This window comes from Myotis yumanensis, unplaced genomic scaffold, assembly GCF_028538775.1.
Source record: "Myotis yumanensis isolate MYYU_CA2020_CCGP unplaced genomic scaffold, mMyoYum1.0.hap1 SCAF_11, whole genome shotgun sequence".
Classification (NCBI taxonomy): domain Eukaryota; kingdom Metazoa; phylum Chordata; class Mammalia; order Chiroptera; family Vespertilionidae; genus Myotis; species Myotis yumanensis.
In genome coordinates, this window is record NW_027223762.1 from 15,193,150 (window position 1) to 15,214,650 (window position 21,501).

The 21,501-nt window shown below is 36.4% G+C and overlaps 1 protein-coding gene across 6 annotated transcripts in view; it reads left to right on the plus strand.

The window, feature by feature from the left end:
• BIRC6 (baculoviral IAP repeat containing 6) overlaps window positions 1-21,501 on the plus strand; it is a 181,438-nt gene that overhangs the window by 146,271 nt on the left and 13,666 nt on the right. For all 6 annotated transcript variants that reach the window (XR_011473150.1, XM_070428963.1, XM_070428967.1 and 3 more), the window contains exons 64-67: window positions 5,715-5,879; window positions 6,823-6,991; window positions 7,922-8,132; window positions 20,651-20,796. Coding sequence is in view for 5 of the 6 variants with exons in the window: in XM_070428963.1 (XP_070285064.1) it covers window positions 5,715-5,879; window positions 6,823-6,991; window positions 7,922-8,132; window positions 20,651-20,796 (691 nt within the window). In the remaining variant the exon portion in view is untranslated. The remainder of the gene's footprint in view (window positions 1-5,714; window positions 5,880-6,822; window positions 6,992-7,921; window positions 8,133-20,650; window positions 20,797-21,501) is intronic.

A 21,501-nucleotide genomic window follows, 5' to 3' on the forward strand; every position in this document is an offset into this window, starting at 1 on the left:
AAATGAGCTTATTAATGCTATTTTTTAAGACTAGGAGCAAAAAAAATCTGTAAATAAGTCTGAAAAATATGTGTACTTATCTTCATATAAAATATAACATTAAAAAAAGAAACAATGTTACAAACTTTTTTTGTCAAAAGCACTATTAAGACATGAAAATGAAAACCACTGAATGGGACACTATGTAATTATGATAAATAGCTTATATCCAAAATATTCAGAGAAATTTAAAAGTCCCGTCCTGTCTCCCCCCGCGCGCCCGCCCCCCCCCCCCCCCCCAAAAAAAAGGGCATGAAACCGAGTAGGAAAATAGATGAAAGGTTAGAATGGGCATTTTATAAGAGAGGCAATTTAACCAGTAAATGTGAAAAAGTGATCTGTTTTCTTCGTTAGCAGAAAACCTCTAATACCCTATAATTGCACACCCATCAGAATGTGTAAAATTTCAAAAAACACACAAATATTGTTCTATTACCATTTGTAATAATATAAAGGTAATAGAATAGATGAAATAAATAGTGTAAAAATAGTAGAATGGATGAAGTAATTGTCTACTATGTAATGGAATACTATACTAAAGTAATGAAAGAAAACAATTGCAGCCAACTACACATAATAGTACTGATTAATTTGACAAGCAACCTAAAATTCCAGACATAAAAGTATGTATGCAGCATGGTTCCACTTAAATAATGTTAAAAAATTAGAAAAAATAGAACTATAGTGACTAGGGTGTCATGCTTAGGTAGTAAAATTATAAAAAGAATAAGGTAGTATGAGTATAAACATCAGGAGGATTCTGTCCAGTGTGACTCAGTAGTTAAGCATCGACTTATGAACCAGGAGGTCATGGTTCCATTACTGTCAGGGCACATGTCCAGGGTGTGGGCTCGATCCTCAGAAGTGGGTGTGCAATAGGTAGCTAATCAATGATTCTCATCATTGATGTTTCTATCTCTCCCTTGTCTGAAATTAATAAATATATATATTTTTAAAAATCAGGATGAAGTTGTGATGAATAGGAGATGGAGTTAGAGCAATTTCTTACATGTAATGATCTCACTCTTGACCTGCATGGTTAAAATTGTGTTTATTATTAATTAAACTTTATCTGTTTGTTTTATGTTCCTTCTGTATATATATTATACTTCACATTTATAAATTTTTTAAAAAATAGCTGTTTTTATCAGTAACCTTAATTATTCTATTGGTAATGTTTATATGGTAATAAAATTTTTATTTTTTATTTATCAGTTTATCTTATAAAATGTGAAAGATGAAATTCCTTAGTCACAGTTTCATAAAAGTATATTGCAGATCAGTTCTGAAAGTATTGCTTGTACATAATATTCTTTTATTTTTTAAAGTAATAATTGCCAATGATGTGAGGGTAGTAGTATATGAAATTTAATGAAAATTCTTTAAAGGAGGTTTGTTGTTAAAGAATTAATTTTACAATCCACAAAAGTAATAATAAAGATTTGGCATTTTGCAGAGTTTGAGATTTTTTTTTAAAAAATTTTTATTGTTCAGATTATTACATTTGTTCCTCTTTTTTTTACCCCATAACTCCCCTCCTCCCAGTTCCCACCCCACCCTCCGCCCTCACTCCCCACCCACTGTCCTCATCCATGGGTGCACGATTTTTGTCCAGTCTCTTTCCGCATTTCCCACTCCCCTTTCCCCCCCAAGAATAGTCAGTCCATTCCTTTTCTATGTCCCTGATTCTATTATAATCACCAGTTCATTCTGTACTCAGATTATTTATTCACTTGATTCTTAGATTCACTTGTTGATAGATGCATGTTTGTTGTTCATAATTTGTATCTACTTTTTTCTTCTTCTTCTTCTTCTTACAGGATACCTTTCAGCATTTCGTATAATACTGGTTTAGTGGTGATGAACTCCTTTAGCTTTTCCTTATCTGTGAAGCTCTTTATCTGACCTTCAATTCTGAATGATAGCTTTGCTGGATAAAGTAATCTTGGTTGTAGGTTCTTGGTATTCAGCACTTTGAATATTTCTTGCCATTCCCTTCTGGCCTGCAAAGTTTCTGTTGAGAAATCAGCTGACAGTCGTATGGGTATTCCCTTGTAGGTAATTGAGTCTCTTTCTCTTGCTGCTTTGAAGATTCTCTCTTTGTCTTTTGCTCTTGGCATTTTAATGATGATGTGTCTTGGTGTGGTCCTCTTTGGATTCCTTTTGTTTGGGGTTCTCTGTGCTTCTTGGACCTGTAAGTCCATTTCTTTCACCAGGTGGGGGAAGTTTTCTGTCATTATTTCTTCAAATAGGTTTTCAATATCTTGCTGTCTCTCATCTTCTGGCACCCCTATGATTCTGATGTTGGTACGTTTGAAACTGTCCCAGAGGCTCCTTACACTATCTTCGTATTTTCGGATTCTTTTTTCATTTTGCTTTTCCGGTTGGGTGTTTTTTGCTTCTTCGCATTTCAAATCTTTGACTTGATTCTTGTGCTCCTCTGGTCTGCTGTTGGGAGTCTGTATAATATTTTTTATTTCAGTCAGTGTATGCATAATTTCTAGTTGGTTCTTTATCACAACATCAAGGGTCTCATTAGATTTCTTGAGGATATCATCAAGTTTATTGGCAGTTTCTAGAAAATTATTGAAAGACCTTAAAAGTGCGTTTTTTAGCTCTATATCCTCCATTTCTGTCATGTTTTTTTGTCTCTGCATTTTTTATGCTTTCTTGGTGCACCCCCTTGTGGTCTTTGTGCATAGTCTTGTAGTTAAGCCTTGATTGTTGTTGGCAATACTGGGGGTGAATTGACCTCCAGGCTAACTGGCTATGAGAGTTAGCTGTGTCTGCAGTGGGAGAGCTTCTGTGCTGAATCTCTAGGGCGGTGCTAATCTAGCGTTTGCCTAAGGCTAGCCGGCAAATGCCTCTGTGCAGGGCTTGGGCGGGGCGGGTCCCCGGGGATCTACAGGATGGGTGGAGTGAGAAGTTATGGCTGCTTTCAGATCCGTCTCCAGGGGCTCTGCCTCTTATAGTCCTGGGAGAGAAAACTCCGACCAAAGCCAGACAGTCCCGCTTCTCCCATTTGAGTCTGGGTCCCTAGAGACTCGCCCGGATCTGGAGCTCAGAGTCTGAAACTCCCTCCCGATTGAAAACAACAACTGCGCCCTCCACCGCCGGCCCGCTCCACATGCACTCCGCACCTTAGTATTTCACTTACGCACTGCGCCTCCTCTGAGTCTCGGTATGGATTTCTCTTTCCTTCTAGTTGTAGGATTTCCACTCAGCCAGCCTTCCTATGGTTCTGGGTGATGTCTGTTCCGTCTTTTATTTGTATTTTTGAAGTGGTTGTTTGAGGCAGCAAACTCCGGCCTTAACTTATGCCGCCATCTTGGTTTCTCCTGAGATTATTTTTAAAAAACCAGTAGGTCTCAGTCATTTTTTCTGTCTCTATATCATGCACATTTTTAATATGGTCTCTATTCCCAAAATTTTTTTACACATCACTTTCTGAACAAGAAAGAAATTAAGAATTACTCCTAGAAATAATTCTCCTGATGGATGATGCCTTTATTATACACCTTAAAAGATCTGGTTCACATCCCTATTCCTTTCACTGTTTCTCTTATCTAATTTTGAGTCATTGTCTCCTGGCATTAAGGTGCTTTACTCCATTTTTTCCTAATAAATATATATCTCTATATATAAAAAGTCAGCCATCAGAACATTGTAATGACTGAAACAACTGGTCGCTATGATGCCCACTGTGACCAGCGAACAGGCCTGATCATGGGCGGGGCCAGCAGCCAACCTCCTGCAGCCCCTCCCCCTGGCCTGCCCCACCCTCGGTGGGCCCCCACCACCATGATTAGCCGGCAGCTACTCCCCGTGGCTGGCCCCACCCCTGATTGACCTCCTTACCCCAATAGGGGGCAGGACCAGCTGGCCAGCCTCATGTGGCCCCCTTCCCCTGGTTGGCCCCTCCCCCAGCCAGCTCTGCTCCTGATCGAGCCACCCCCTCCCCCGCCAACTCCTATCATAGGCAAGGCCAGTGGCTACTGCCTGCAGCCCTGACCCCGATCAGCCCCCCACATTACCATTTGGGGGTGGGGCTGGCCGGCCCACAGCCCCTCCCCATGGCTGGCCCAGCTCTGATTGAGCCCTGATCGGGGCCAGGCCGCCCGGACCCCACCTGTGCACGAATTCGTGCACTGGGCCTCTAGTATATATACTAGGGGCCTGGTGCATGAAGATTCGTGCATGGGGGTGGGGGGGGTGAGTCCCTCAGCCCGACCTGCACCCTCTTCAATCTGGGAGCCCTCTCCAATCCGGGAGTTTCTGTCTGTCTTTGCATTCATATGAGCGAATTGTCTGAGACCCCCCCAACCCAGTTTGGTTTGTTGCTCACAGAATAATAGAGGCATTTTTTTTTTCTTTGCTTCATTGGTGGAGATTTCCTGGAAGTTTTAGGATTCTTCCCTTTAATTTTTCCTAGATACTCTGATTTTACATATGTCTCTCACCTTTGCTTTTCCTCCATCCCCCACCACAACAGTAACTTGCTACAGGCTCACTATGCTCTAGTGTCTAGGACAGTGATGGTGAACCTATGACACGCGAACTCATTTTTTTGGTTGATTTTTCTTTGTTAAATGGCATTTAAATATATAAAATAAATATCAAAAATATAAGTCTTTGTTTTACTATGGTTGCAAATATCAAAAAATTTCTATATGTGCGCTGCCACCAGAACTATTCCCCGAATTCCTGGTGCCCCCCACGCTCTTGATTTTCTCTTCCTGCTCTGTCTCCGTCCCACAGCCTCCCACTCTGCCAAGTCCTCCATGCTGCCAGCTCTCCATCTCTGCTCTTTGTCTGGCAGCTTGGGGAGCCAAGTTCCTCAAGCCGCTCCACTCTCCGCTGGCTCTCCTGCTCTCTATCCGGTGGCTTGGGCGAGTGACCGAGGGAGCCACATCACCCCAAGCCGCCAACTCTCCTGCTCTGCTCTCAGCCTAGCACCTGTGAATGCAAATTAATCTGTCATCTTTGTTGGATTAATTTGCATACTCACACCTGATTGGCTGGTGAGCGTAGCAGAGAGACAGTCAATTTACATGTTTCTCTATTATTATATAGGATATTTTCAATCTTTATTGATGCGATTATTACAGATGCCCCTCTTTTTTACCCCCATAGCTTCCCTCCACCCAATTCCCACCCCACCCCAGGCCCTTGCCACCCTATTGTGTGTGTCCATAGGTAATGCATACATGCATATAAGATCTTTGTCTATTCTCTTCCCGCACCCCCCTTCCTTCTGAGAATTATCATTCTGTTCCATTTCCATGCCACTGATTCTATTCCACTCACCAGTTTATTCTGTTCATCAGATATTTTATTCATTTGATTTTTAGATTCACTTGTTGATGTATTTGTTGTCACTTTGTTTATTCATTCATCCACTGATGGGTGTTTGGGTTGTTTCTACTTTTTTGCTGTTGTAAGTAGTCTTCCTTTGAGCATGTGTGTACATTTATTTGAATATCAATTTTATTTCTTTGGGTATACCAGTATTCCTAGGAATGGAATTGCTGGGTCACATAGTAATTCTTTATTTCATTTTTTGAGGAATTTTCAAACTGTTTTCATTAACACTGAACTATTTATATTCCTACTGATAAATATTTTTGAAGATAAATAAAACCAAATAGTAATAAATTTTTATGTTTTGTAATAAGCCTCAGGTATCAAGCTCTCATAACCCTACATCAACAGAAGAACAGCAGCTATATTGGGCCAAAGGGACTGGTTTTGGGACAGGCTCTACAGCTTCTGGATGGGATGTGGAACAAGCTTTAACTAAACAGAGGCTGGAAGAGGAACATGTTACCTGTCTTCTGCAGGTACAGTGATAATAGTTTAATTATTTTTTGTATTTGTATTGATTTTTAAATATTGATGACTACCCAAATCATCTTCAGCTACTTTTATGAAGCCCATATGCTCCCTGTTCTCAATTCTTTCAAGAGACCACTGGATAAAGATTGCTTTTTCCTACTGGTAATTTTAAATTTTTTCCCTCTCAATTACTTCTTCACTAGGAGTAAAGTGACAAGAATGAAATTATTCAACAAGCGGAAAATCTCTCTCTTTCCAGTAATCTCATCTAAAGTGTTGAATATGGACTCTTAAAAAAACAATATTATTTATCTACTTTTATATATCTTTGTTTCTCACACTATCTATAACTTTTCTAGAGTCAGGGAAGTTGAACTAGTAGAGAAAGTCTTTAATACCATAGAAATGAGAAAAGGAGGTGCATCAATCAAATGATTAATATTGGTCAAGTCTTTGAGCATTTGTTTTCAGCAATTCTAGAATGAACGGGTCATTTTAGTATAAAATTCTAAGATTGTGTGCCCCTCAAACTGTATAGTGAATTTATTCAATAAAATAAATAATCTCAAGAGTTGCTACTAAGGTTTTAAGTTTGTGTTCTTAGGTGGATTGCTTCTATATGTCTAGTCCTATATAGGGTGGGGCAAAGGTAGGTTTACAGTTGTATGTGAAACAGTTTATTCTTGTATTGTTATTGTTGTATTATTTTCTATACAAACAACTGTAATCCTACTTTTACTCCACTTTGTATGGTGCCTCATGCAAAACACATCCTTCCCTTTTGAAAGTTTAAAGAAAAAATGCCTCCTTTTTAAAGCATACAGTGCAAGAGATTGAGTTGAAAATATATACTCTTGGAATTCAGACTGAATATCTAACACAGTATTTCTTTCTAATTATATGAAGCTTAAATCCAATTTAAGTCCAGCAAATTTTTTTTTTTTTTAGGTTCTTGCAAGTTATATAAATCCTATGTGTGGTGCAATAAATGGAGAAGCTCAATCATCTCATGAGAGCAGAGGACAGAACAGTAATGCCCTTCCTTCTGTACTTCTAGAGCTTCTCAGTCAGTCCTGCCTCATCCCTGCCATGTCATCTTATCTAAGAAATGATTCAGGTAAATCATGTTTTAATATTTTTCTGAGATATCTTTGTGGGCAAGTACTTTTGCTTAATTTTTTTGTCATCAGTTTAAACAGTAAAAATACTTGGTGATTTACCCCAATCTATGTAGGAATGAGTTTAGTAGATTTATTTTTAAAAATTTTTTTCTGGAAATATTTAGTTTGTGTACGTGTGGGGAGAAGAGGGGCCCTAATTTGATACTATGCTGTCCTAGAACACAGACTAGAAAAGACCTCAAAGAACTCTTAGTATTCTTATTTGGTTTTAGCACACTGGATTATCATGAAATCAATAACATAACATAACTCTGTTGGCTAACTATATGTAACAAACTTAGTAATTTAAAAAATATAATTTAGAAAATTTTTCTTCAAAGAATTTAATTCAATAAACTGTCTTTAATTAAGAGAGTTGTTACAAAAATTATACAAAACAAACTTTGCAGCCATAACTTCATGGTAGGTAACGGGAACAAATAAGTGAATTGTACATTTATTAGGATATTTTACCTTTAATATTCTTAAAAGGAATGATAAAAACCCTTAAAGAGAGAAAGTAGTTGATTTCTTAGATACAGTGGCTTCATCATTTCAATTTTTAAAATATATTTTCATCTTATACCAATAAATGTATTTACTGCCATAATGTACTATCTGAACTACTTAATCATTTTTATGTGCAATATAACTATATAGTTACTTAATTCTTGGTCTCTTCCCAATTCTATGCCTTATTTACTTTTTGTTTCCTAAATGTGATTATTATTATACTTTTTATATTGGTGTTTTATAAATATTGGTATTAATCCATTTACTAACCTACCAATTAATCTTAAGATTCAAATAGAAGCTATGTTGCTGTGGGCTTACTGTTAGATTGCAGTTGTTCTCATTTTATACTTTCCCCCTCATCCTTCTTACAGTTCTCGACATGGCAAGACATGTGCCACTCTATCGAGCTCTGCTGGAATTGCTCCGAGCCATTGCTTCTTGTACGTCCATGGTGCCTCTATTGTTGCCCCTTTCTACAGAGAATGGTGAAGAGGAAGAAGAACAATCAGAGTGTCAAACTTCTGTTGGTACATTATTAGCCAAAATGAAGACCTGTGTTGATACCTACACCAACCGTTTAAGGTACTATATTTTATTCATTTCTCTTGTCCTTGACTTTATCTTTTTTTATATAACTTTTAGGGTTTTCTAAATGATTTATGCTAATTAAACACAAATACACCCAGACAGTGTATAAAACTCCAAAGAAAAAGTATCCACTGAATCCTACACTCAGGAATGTTTATTTACATTGGCTTTCCTAACATCTCGCTATGTGATATTATCGCTATAGGTATAGAGTTTTTCTTAAATACTGGCACATTTTACCAGTTTTACAGATAGATGCTAGTTTTACCCAATATTGAAGTCAAAGACACCTTTCAGTATCAGTAAATATATATTGCTAACAGTGTACTTAATACTTCTAGTTATTCATCTTATATAGATGCTGTATTTTACATAACCATCTATTAGTGGACACTTGGGTTATTTCCAGTTTATCACAACCTCAGACATGCATGTTTTGGGGCTTGTAGAAATCTGCATAGTAGATTCATAGATGTGGAATTACTGGATTATGGGTTACTCCAATTTCATTTTGATACATATGTTATAATTCACGCTATAATCTTTTTTTTTTTTTTTTTTTTTTTTAGAAGTCAGAGGTTCAGTATTTCTTGGAGTTATAATAAAGTATCTTCATGGAATATTGAATTTTAAAATAAATCTTTGGAAAAAATAAAATAAATCTTTGGTGTAAGTTTATACCTCACTAGATTCAGATGATGAATTTTGTTATCATAAACTCTTTTAAAATAACCTAGTAAACCTTTTAGCAGAATCTATTCATTGGTGGTTAGTTTTACTTAAAGGTGGCTTAATTTTGATTTTTAAGGCATTTATACTGCCAGTGGGAGTTTATTCCTTTGTCAATGGTATTTTGAGTCAATGTTCTTTACCGTCATTGTAATATATTTGTTCTACCTATTCGGACTTAATTTTAAAGAACCTAAAATTTGAGAAAAATGGTATCCCTCAAATAATGGCAGAGAATTGGTCACTGGAGGAATAGTTTTTGTCAATCTTCACCTTTCAGGAAGAATTCAACTTCTCAGAAAATCCTGACTGTTAGTTTATGTTACTGTCATTATCACTTTAAAAACTAGTTGCTCACTGCCAGGCATAAGGATCATAAATTAGAGAAGAAGTTAAAGAAGAATCAATTAGTAGTGATATAAAAAGCTATAGGTTTATACTATTCTTTTACCAGGGTAGGAAAATGTAAATGCATATTTTCTCTGATACTATGAGATTTACTTCTGTTGTAGAGAAGAGAATATATTATGTTTATCCAATTCTTCATTGTGGCAAAAATATTTCTAACTGGTAACCTCATCAGCCAGTTTAATTATAGCAAAATAGTGTGGTGTCACAATTGAACTGAAGATATAATTTTCTAATTGAGTTAATGTCTCATTGAGAAATAATCTCATTGAGCATTCTATTCACTGCCCTGGCCACGTGTGTTTGTTACTCCCATACAATAAACATATAGTTTTAACAGAGCAACTGATATGAAATATACATAGCTTTGAAATTGCCCCTATGTATTTTTAGGGGGAATTTTGTCCTGTGTTAATGTATCTTATGTTTCTGCATTTTGAGATATAATGTAGTAGTTTATAACTGAAAGTTGAGAATTTATGAAACTTTTGAGTGTTTTTCCCTCAGGAGTATCTTATTTGTTGGATGAAAAATAGTCTTAAACACTTGGACTATTGTTATATTATCTCTGGTTAAAAAATGACAAATATGTGTTGTTATAAATGTCAAAATAAGGCCATTTAAAAATAACTTTCTATATACTGCTTATTTCCCTATCAAATTTCCACTTGATCCTACAAAAATATAGTTCTAGTGTTTTGAGTTCTGAGATAATTATAGAAGATGCTTATTTAAGTGAATGGAAAATTTGAACCTTGAGTTCCTTTTTGTTTGTTTTTCTTAATGTATTTTCTGTTCAAATAACATAAATGGTATAATGTTTTTTAAAGTAAACTTGACTTCAGTATAAATTATAATTTATAATTATTTACTATAAAAATTGAATTTAAGATAGAGGATACATGAATTTCATTTAACAAGAGCTCTTTATTTGCTACTTGGTTACCTGGAAAAAATTATTCTTTACATTCCTTCCTTCTTCAATGAGAAAAAAATGACACTTCAAACTTCTGTACCAACAAAACATGTATGTGAAGATCATAATGACTTCATAGAGCTCATTTGTTATTTTATCTTTACGGTGATCCTGTGTAGTAACTATTTCTAATAATAGTTTTATTTTACTGAGAACAAACACTGCTAGTGACTTTTGTATGAGAATTTGAATATGCGTCTTAGTTGAGATCCCTCATATCTCTTATATTATACAGCCTCTGTTAGGAAAAGAAAGCAGCAAAGACATACATTATATAAAATCTCTATTTTCCTTTTAAGGTATGACACATTGAGAATTCATTTTCTACCTTACAGAGAGAAGATAAAATCTATTCTAGTCTGTCAAGACTAAAGACACATATTTTTTCATTATAAAAGAGTTGAAATAAAATGAGCAATATAGTCCAGTTTCCTATAGAGTTAAAAATAATTCCTAAGTCCAATTTAATTGAGTTTTAGAGAGAGAAGAAAGGAGAGGGAGAGGGAAAGAGAGAGAAAAACATCTATGTGAGAGTGGTTGCCACCTGCAGGCCCCCTATCGGGGATCAAGCCTGCAACCCAGGCATGTGCCCTGACCGGGAATTGAATTGGCAACTTTTTGGTACACGGGGTGACACTCAACCAACTGAGCCACACTAGCCAGGGTGGCCTAAATTCAATTTTAACACTGATTCAAATTGTAAAACTTCCCCCTCACCCCACCCACCTACTCCATTTTGAATTGTATTAAAAAAAAACCCCAAAAGGATACTCTGAGAAGTGAGTAGTCAAGGCAAGTATGTCCTGTTTACATATCACTTATAGGATATGCTTTATTGGGGTTTGGAGTATGTTTAGGTGTACCCCAGCTTAGAACAGTTTTGCACTATTTTTGTCTTTGCACTCTTAATAAGAAATGTAAGGATGAAAAAGTACATCTATTTAGTATAAGGATTTTTTTAAAGTTAGAACAAGTACTAGTTTACTAGTTTTGTTTATATACCTTATTGCCTTATGTTCTTCCTCTTGTTAACTTCTGATTTGTTCCCTTTTTTAAAAATCAAACATATATGTAAGGCATGCAAATTTTTATTTATTTTTGCTTCAAATTAAGTTTTAATATATTTAACTCTTTGGTCATCTTAAAAAAAACAGATTTGCTATATACTCTGCAGATGATTTCCATTGAAATTATTTCTTCTGTGCATGTTATATTTATAAGTTTTATCTTTTGTGGATGAGAGAAATTAAAATGTTTTGCCCAAGTACAAAGAGGAAGTTAACTTTTGCTGGTGGGAATAACCTAATTGAGATTATCCTGTCTTGAGGCCATTGTTTAAACCCAGCTAATCTGGTTCTCAGGATTCAAAGAATGAAGGCTATCGGACTCTCCCCCAGCCTGAAACCTCTGTAAGAGGAAAGAGAAGGGATCACTAAAAAGCTGAAAAGGCAGGTCATGCACCTTGCTTTTAACTGATTTGTGCATTAGAAATTTTTTAGTTATATTTAGATAGGTGAGATCTGACCTGGTAATAAGAGCATGACTGATTTGTTTATTTAACAGATATTTATTGAATGCTTATGGGAGCACAACAGTAAAATTGCATCCTCTTTCTGAGGGACTGACAAATTGTGGAAATAATAACTGAACAGTTTTAATAACTTGTGGTATGTTAGAAGTAGAAGAATCAATCCAGATTTGGAGACCTAAAAATTAAGTAGGGAGTAGCTAAATGAAGAGGGGCAGGGGCTGGCATACCAGGATGTAGGAATTATGTTAGCAGTAAAAGAAAGCAGCACATATTTAGGGAAACCTAAAATATTTGGTGAGCCTGGGTGTAGCATGGGTGGGAGGTAGGGGTAAGAGATGAGGCTATAGATTAGTGGTTCTCAACCTGTGGGTCGTGACCCTTTGGCGGTCGAACGACCCTTTCACAGGGGTCACCTAAGACCATCGGAAAACACATATATAATTACATATTGTTTTTGTGATTAATCACTATGCTTTAATTATGTTCAATTTGTAACAATGAAAATACATCCTGCATATCAGATATTTACATTACGATTCATAACAGTAGCAAAATTACAGTTATGAAGTAGCAATGAAAATAATTTGATGGTTGGGGGTCACCACAACAAGAGGAACTGTATTAAAGGGTCGCAGCATTAGGAAGGTTGAGAACCACTGCTATAGATGAAAGGAGAGGCTAGAAGGTGAAGTGATGTATTATAGTTACTTACTCTTAAATGTGGTGATGAGCACTGAAAAGCCTTATAAAAAGACTGTCTTGCAGTAGCTGAGTGGTTGTGGTGGGAGTTGGAACAAGACTAAACTGCCCTGGAGGAGATTTTCATCCTTTCCATCTCAGTAGTAGAGCTGAATGCTTTCTCCTCATCTGCCATTTCTGGGATGTGTGGTCATTAGCATTCTTGCTCTTGTATTATGGACTTAAAGAGAAAGTTAGTTCCTAGGTAGAAATAAATTCTGTGTTTCAGACATTTGACTTTTAAAAAAGCAATTATGTAAATCACTTGTTAACTGTGTTATACTGCATATGTGTTCATATTGGAAACTGCAAATTTATCCCTGGCGTAAGTGGGTCTTGTAGCAGGGGTTCCTTTGTTTACACATAAGGATCTGAAGTCTGTAATCCCAGGCAGTTTTTCAAAACGAATTCTTCTAGGTTATTTTACTATCATATTATGAAAATACGATAGAAAACTCATCTTTTGGCTTACCAGAGGTTCGTAGTCATTGGCAGAGACTTTATTTTAAGGCTCAAGGATGACAGGGTGTGACTACATACATGTTCATACATTCCTTTACTATTTTCTTAAAGCTGTTATCCAGCTAAAGTTGTAGATGTGGAAAACTTGTATAATAGTAAGTAGGTTTTAGATAAAATTTTCCTGGAAACTTTCATCTATATTATTTTAAACTTCATCTAAATATAAAAAGAGTGCTCATATTATAATCAGATTTTATTAATCTGACTTTATTAATCTGATCAAAAACTGTTTTCATGCTTGAAAACTGAAGGAAATTTTTCTTGGTAGTAATTCCTTATCAGGGCAAAAGCTGCAGCATTTATGAGGAAGAACTTTCAGATCTTATTATCACCTATGTTATTGTTAGAATCTTTCTTTATGCCTGCTAGTTCTGTAATTACTGCTGAATTTTTGCTGTTAAATATAGAGTAATATATATGACATATAATGATGTATATGCATACACATGTATATGTATAACATGCATATACATGTTATATATCAATGTACACACATCTGAAAAGAGCTTCTGAATTTTATTTTTGATATCATACATTCTAGGGCATTTCTAATTTTCCTCAATTATAATTATACCTTAATAATGAAATGATTATCTCTTAGGGTTGAGGATCAGTTTGGTGACTGATTATTGCATAACTATAATGGGATTGTTATTGTAAGCCAGAACATTCCTCAAGGAGTAACGATATGTTTATTGTGTTCATCTTTCCTGGCTTATCTGGTAAACTAGAGTCCTGGTGCACGAAATTCGTGTACGGGGGGCCGGGGGGGGCGTGGGGATGTCCCTCAGCCCAGCCTGCACCCTCTCCAAACTGGGACCCCTTGGGGGATGTCTGACTGCCGGTTTAGGGATCCACAGGGATCAGGCCTAAACTGGCAGTCAGACATCCCTCTCAATCTGGGACTGCTGGCTCCCAACTGCTCACCTGCCTGCCTGCCTGATTGCTCCAAACCACTTCTGAATTATCATTCCCTTACCACTCCCCTGCCGGCCTGATTAATGCCTAACTGCTTCCCTGCCGGCCTGATTGCCCCCAACTGCCCTCCCTTGCAGGCTTGGTTGCCCCCTACTGCCCTCCCCTGCCAGCTCAGTTGTCCCCAACTGCCCTCCTCTGCTGGCCATCTTGTGACGACATGGGGTGGCAATCTTGTGACGACATGGGCACGGCCATCTTGTGACCACATGGGGGCGATCATCTTGTGTGAGGGCGTGATGATCAATTTGCATATCGCCTGTTTATTATATAGGATTATCTTGTTGACATGGCATTGTGGCAACTAGGAGTGATTTACTTTGATTTCGTCTGTTTTTTAGAAGTTGACAGTTTCCAGGCTGTTGTTAATATTTGCTGTACAAATTGCATTAAGATGACAATGTTTTAATATTCTTTTATTCATAACTAGAGGCCCGGTGCACGAAATTTGTGCACGGGAGGGGGGGGGTCCCCTCAACCCAGCCTGCACCCTCTCCAATCCAGGAACCCTTGGAGGATGTCCGATTGCTGGTTTCGGACATCCCTCTCACAATCCGGGACCACTGGCTCCTAACTGCTCAACTGCCTGCCTGCCTGATCGCCCCGAACTGCCCCCCCGCCAGCCTGATCACCCCTAACTGCTTCTGCCTGCTGGCCTGATTGCCCCTAACTGACCCCCCTGCCAGCTTGGTCGCCCCCAACTGTCTCCCACCCCCGCCAACGTGGTCACCCCCAACTGCCCCTTCCCCCCCTCCCCACCAGCCTGGTTGCCCCACGCAGCCTGCTGTTCAGTCGTTTTGTTGTCCCTCACTGCCCCCCCTGCCGGCCTGGTTGCCCCATGCAGCCTGCTGTTTGGACCTTTGGTTGTCCCTCACTGCTGGCCTGGTTGCCCCACGTGAGGGTGTCCTGACCAATTTGCATATTACCCTTTTGTTAGTATAGATTCTATGGTTTTACTATCCAGCGCCAGCACCTCTCTTAATGCATCCTTTTAAGATGCACAATTACTAATAATTACATAGAGTTAATTGAGTCTAACAGTTAATGTAGACAAACTAATATTGTTGATAGCTGATTATAACTAAGCAGTTCGATTAAGATAAATCAGGAATAACATCCCTTTTGGAAATGCAAAAGGCTCAGCAAAAGTGTATTAGTTCAAAATAGAGAATTTTACATTCAGCCCTTTCCAACTTTTGTCTGAAATATAATTATCAGCATTGTTGGGGAAATCTTTAAAAGGTATATGATATGTTTGTTTATTATTCTTTTTTTTATTTTTCAGTTACAATTTACATTCATTGTTATTTTGTATTAGTTTCAGGTGTACAGCATAATAGTTAGACATCCATACTACAAAGTATTCCCCCCTAATATTTCTGGTATTCACCTGTCATCATACATAGTTTGTATATTAGTCTTACAGCATTTGAAAATACACTTTAACTGTACATGTAAGGTAAAATATTGTTGTACTGGCTGTTGTCATTTTTTATTTGACATTCAATTAAAAGAGGAATGTCAAGGAAAAGAGGTCATTGCTCCCAACTATAAGTAGTCAAGTATTGCCTGTTTTAAAAATTCTTATGGCACACTGGTTGAAAATCGCTGGACTAGTGTGAAATTTTTATTTTTATTTTTTTATTTTATTGATTTTTTACAGAGAGAAAGGGAGAGGGATAGAGAGTTAGAAACATCGATGAGAGAGAAACATCGATCAGCTGCCTCCTGCACACTCCCTACTGGGGATGTGCCTGCAACCAAGGTACATGCCCTTGACCGGAATCAAACATGGGACTCTTAAGTCCGCAGGCTGACGCTCTATCCACTGAGCCAAACCGGTTAGGGCTAGTGTGAAAATTTATCTGTCCACAAAGTAATCACATTGCAAGATGTGGCCCCTTAGCTTTTATGTACTGTCCTGGTGAAATTCATCCCCTGCTGGTTCTTCCAGCCTGTGTTATCTCAAGATGAAGTCAGACTACAGTGGTAGTAGTTTGGTTTCACTTTTGAATAAGTGTGATATTTCATAGCTTCCTTGGATTAGGAATAAAGGCAGTTATTTTGTCTTTGATCTTCTGTGCAGACTTTTCCTGATGGACTCCAACAGGCAAGTAATCATAGTTAGTATTGGAAAGGTTCACCAAGAATTTGAAAGAGGGACTTGCTGTCAAATAGTCTTAATTGGTTATGAGGACCTGACACAAATGACTGCATTTGAGTGTAAGGTGTTCTGGACATTGAACTTCTCTGTAACAGCATTAAAGCAAGCGTTCTTTATTGCCTTTTCCTTTGGCTATCTTGAAGCATTTTCCTGGTGCAAAGAAGTTTATCATATTTTAAAATCATAGGATTCTCTTATAGAAATAAATACCCAATTCCTTTTTATCTAACTAAGCAATAAGATTAGTTGACCTACTTCTTCAAAGGCATATATATATATATATATATATATTTAAATCAAACTCTTACTTTAACTCCCTTAAGCTAGTTTTCCAGGGCTTCAATCAGTAAAGAATTTCCATTCCAATCCTCCCACTACTTTGTTTCCGTTGCAGAAACATTTCTTAGTTTCTTCTCTTTTTCCTCTGCCTTTCAAAACCTACAAAATTAGAAGGGCATGATTTCCTAGCCAAGAAGCATTTGTTTTGACCATAAAGTTCTGTTGTTCATCAACCTTTTACTGAGTGATGGAGATAGCAATGCCAACATTTATTTTAAAGTTCTTCCTCAGTCAGATTGCCCTTTGGCGATGTATGTTATTTGAGACAACTCCATTGCACACAGTACCTTCATTGTCTTCTGATGTTTAATGTGACCTAAACCTTACTATATTTTTATCTGATCTAGAAATTAAGGTTTTATTTTTAAAGGCTGCTCATACCTTTGTTTTGAATATTTTCTTCTCTCATACTGCTTATAAATGCTTCCCAAGAAGAGGAAGCTTTTATTTTAAACTTTGATTTAAACCATATTGAAAACTAAAAGTGGCAGTTTTGTTTGCAAAAACTTAAGCAAAAACAAAAGGGAATCTAGAGTTAAAAACAGCTTTAAATAAATCACAGAAAATATTTCATCTTACAGCGATCTTTGCCCCATTCACTGGTGCCTTTCAGTGGTCACTTTAATGTCTTCTGGAGATATGAGAAGCAAATAATTGTCCACAGTATTATTTTTCAAAAATCTTACGTTTAATATTAATTTGTTTTAAACTGTAATTCCTGGCGAAGAGCTTTAGAACTGTGAACTGTGACACAGTACCTTTTATAGGTAAATGTAGAAATTTCATTTTCTTGTAGTTTTAGAATCTTTCCCTAAGATGCCGATTCTTAATAGTCCTGAATCTGGACATTTCAGGATGTACTCTCCAGATTACTTCTTCTTCAAATTGTTATTTCAACTGCATGAATGTTTTGACTTTAGAATTAGGAGTGCAGGAGTTGAAGTGGTCTTCTTTAATGTTCTAAGAAAATAGCTATATTATGCTGTTTTCAGTTTAGAGATGATAAAAAAGAACATAATTCTTGTATTTTTGTATTTAGTCTTACAAATATCCAACATAATTTGGGTGATATTAGCAGAGGCAGTTTAATATAACTGAATGTTGAGTTATAGGGTGTTTTTTTTTTCCCCTTTGTTTACACAAAGATTTTCCCATTTTGCTCACATCCTAGTTCAGATTATGTCACAGAGCCAGAATATGCTTAATTTATTAGCTGTTTAGTTGAAATTCACAGCAGAGTGGAAAATGTTTGCAGATAATTCTGTGCAATAGTAGAAACTTCAGTTGATTCCTCATATTTCTTCAGGGCAGTGATCACAACCAGATTCAACGTATGCACAGAGCAGCGGATACCATGGTAGCGGCCGTCGCTGATTGCTTTTACCATGTTGGATCCATTGTCAGTCTCAAAGACCTACTTCCAGCTAGGTGCCTTGAACTCAAATAGCTTTTCACACAGACTTCAGGATGTGAGCTAAGGTATGGCCTTTTTTCATGAGCTGGGCCTACATATGGGTTGACAGTAACCTGCAACTTTCATAGAAAAGAGACTAGTGGCTGTAGGGCAATGTCAGACAATGACTAGTTGTATTATTAGGCAGGTAGTTTGTATTCTTCCTATATTTGAACTACTCTTTTTTTGGAGAGTGTCTCTTTTTCCCCCCATATGTTTTCGCCAGAAAGACTGCTGACATAATAATTTCTCATTAGAACCTGGTTGTAAAGGTCTAAGGTTTATCAGCTTTGAGTGAACCATTGTCTTCAGTATGAGATGTATATGATCATTTCTTGTACACATTTAGCGTAAAAAATAATATTTTTAAACTTCTGTGCACTTTTTCATTTTTTATTTTGCTGTCAAAAAGTTATGATAATAGAATTTCCCGTTCTAATTATTTGCACCATTTTAATAATAGGGATTTCTCCTATCAGTCATCTTTCCAAAACTGGAATTAGAAAATTGGTATTCATGAATAGGGCTTGAAATTTAGAATCAGTAGCTTTCCAGGGTAACTTGCCCTATATTGCATTGATACAGTGTATTCTCCAGACCAGAGGTTCTTGTTTCTTCAAGGTGAGAATACCTTAATTCTGGAAAAATGAGCTTTACTCCCCTATCTTCCTTCTCTGCTTGGCAAGATATGCTTCTTTAAGTGAATCTTTATTTCAGGTCAACTGAATGATGATAGATTTTTAGAAAATCATCTTTTAAAGCTATTACCATAACTCTTCTGTGTTCTCAACCTGTTTATTGTTGTTTTCCTGTTATGCTTCAGTGGCCCTGTTACTTAAGAATATTTTAAGCCCTGCTATAAGGTAGAGAATTCTTTATAATTGGGGAGAGAGAGTCCTTATAAATTCAAAGGAGTTGCTGTCAAACAGCTTATACACTTTCTTGACTCTCTGCTTGATACTGATTGTGAATAGCTATTGGTAAATACAGAAGTTGAGACTGTTTGAGCTTGTCTACCAAAATCATATCTTCAGTAAGAAAATGGTCAGACTCACTATTATACTATAGTCTCAACTTTACTTTATAGGTATAAAAGATACATTATCTTTGATTCTAGCAGTAAAAATGACATTTTAGTTTTAAAACATTCACTATATTTCCTTATATACGTATGCAAACATATATGTTTATATACACCTACTCATACAGAAGTTGATGACTAAAATGTTATACAGTGTGAGATCTATCAAGTGGTTCCTGAGTGACAAAGGAAAATTGGCCATGTGTTCTCTCTGACTTCTTATAAGGAGTCAGGGAAGTTAAGAGAGTCTAGGAGAGAAGGTAATAACCTAGTGACACAGTATCTCTCTTCACTTAAATCATCTTGCCAGGTGAGGTAGTATGTACCTTATAGTTAAAAACATCTTAGGAGCCCATTCAGAATACATGCATAATACTGTATCCTTCTATGCTTGCTACCCACTGAGTGGCTCTTCTTAATTTACCTCTTCTTTTCTGAGCAGGTTTTTGTCTTTGTGATAAAGAAAAGTTCATTTGTACATAGATAACAATAACTATTTTGTTAAGGACTCTTCTACTTTCTGTTAGTCTTTCATAGTTCTCTAAGGCTCCATGCTCACTTTGTGAAATATTGTTTTAATGTAATAGTTAAGTCCTTTTGTTGGTAGGTATGCAACTAGGAAAATAAGTGATGTGTAGTTTAGATCAGACCTTAGCAGAAATATTTTAAACATGTTTGCTTACATGTGATTTTCATTTGTTTAAAATTATTTAATAATGAATTAGCAAATAGGTAGATTTTTAGTACCTAAGCAATAGTGTAATGATGTTTATTTTGTGAATAACATGCTGAGAATTGAAATAGGAAAAAGGCAATTGATATTTAGTTGTTATTTCCAGTGAATCTTGTAAATACTACTGCATACATCTAGAAAATTTTTAGAAACATTTGATGCCTTATATACTGCAACCTTGCTGTAACACATCTTATTATGATACACAATTTGATAGAAGGTTGGCTACACTTTAGACTCTGAATAGGGAATAACAGGGGATTATCTTTTAAATGATTATGCCCTAGAACTTAGTGTTTATATTAAGTTTCAGTATATAGAAGCACATCGTGTTAAGATACATTAATAGTGAACCTGTACTTTACTATGGAATACCCCCCTACCCGGGATATAAATATTCTCTAAGTGAAATATAGAGAGTGAAAATTAAAAGTATATGTGGTTTTTGGTTCCCAAATCTTAGAAGACTGGATAGATACCTATGACTTGTACATATAGAAGTGATCTTTCTATTTCTAGGTATTTACAATTACTAAAAGTATGTTTTTAAAGTTGTGGATTCAAAGACACATCAGGTATCTGAGTCTTTTTACAGTATGACATTTCTACAATGTTTATCTCTAGTTTGTTTGTACATTTGGAGGGAAAATATAGCCAACTAGTTATTATGCTAAGTATTATCAGATCAGAAGCAATAATAAATCTAATGTAAACTACCTCTGATATATATCGTGTATATCAAATGAAATGCACACTATCATTTTGGTTTTTAACTACTATTGTTGACTTACGGAGATATTTATTTTTCAATCCTGAAATCTTAATTTTCCTTCATTTTTTTCCAAATTAAAAAATTTCTTTAGATCTAAAAGGGAAAATGCTAAAACAGGAGTAAAACCAGATGCATCTGATCAAGAACCAGAAGGACTTACTCTTTTGGTACCAGATATCCAAAGGACTGCAGAGATCGTTTATGCAGCCACGACCAGTTTACGGCAAGCAAACCAGGGTACAGCTCTGCTTCTTTCATGCTGCTCCATTACTTACTGAAAACTGACTTTCTCTTTCCTCTATGCTAATGGTGTTCATTTACCTAAAAATTTTTTTCTGTGTCATTTAAAAAAAAAAATATTTTAATGATTTTTTACAGAGAGGAAGGGAGAGGGATAGAGAGTTAGAAACATCGATGAGAGAGAAGCATTGATCAGCTGCCTCCTGCACACCCCCTACTGGGGATGTGCCTGCAACCAAGGTACATGCCCTTGACCGGAATCGAACCCGGGGCTCTTCAGTCCCCAGGCCGATGCTCTATCCAGTGAGCCAAACCGGCTAGGACTCTGTGTCATGTTTTTAAGTTAATTAGGAGTAACCCCTAAATATTTATCTACTATGTATGATTGCTAACACTAACTTTTATAGGCTGAGCACGCATCACAAATTTTTTCTCATTAAAAGTCATGAAATGGAAAAATGCCATTTTATGAGATAGAAAATAGTATATTAATACTGTCAGAATTTGGTTAAAATTGGTATTTGCATGTAATAGCAACAGAAGATATAAATGACTCTGAATTATCTATTTCACTTGTGCTGCTTTGACTAAATGGATGAAACCTAATTACCATTTCATAAATTTACGCTTTAAAATTGGTGAGGTTGTTAGCCCTATTAGTTAGGTTTATGAAATAGAAATAATTTTTTTTTATTCTTAAAA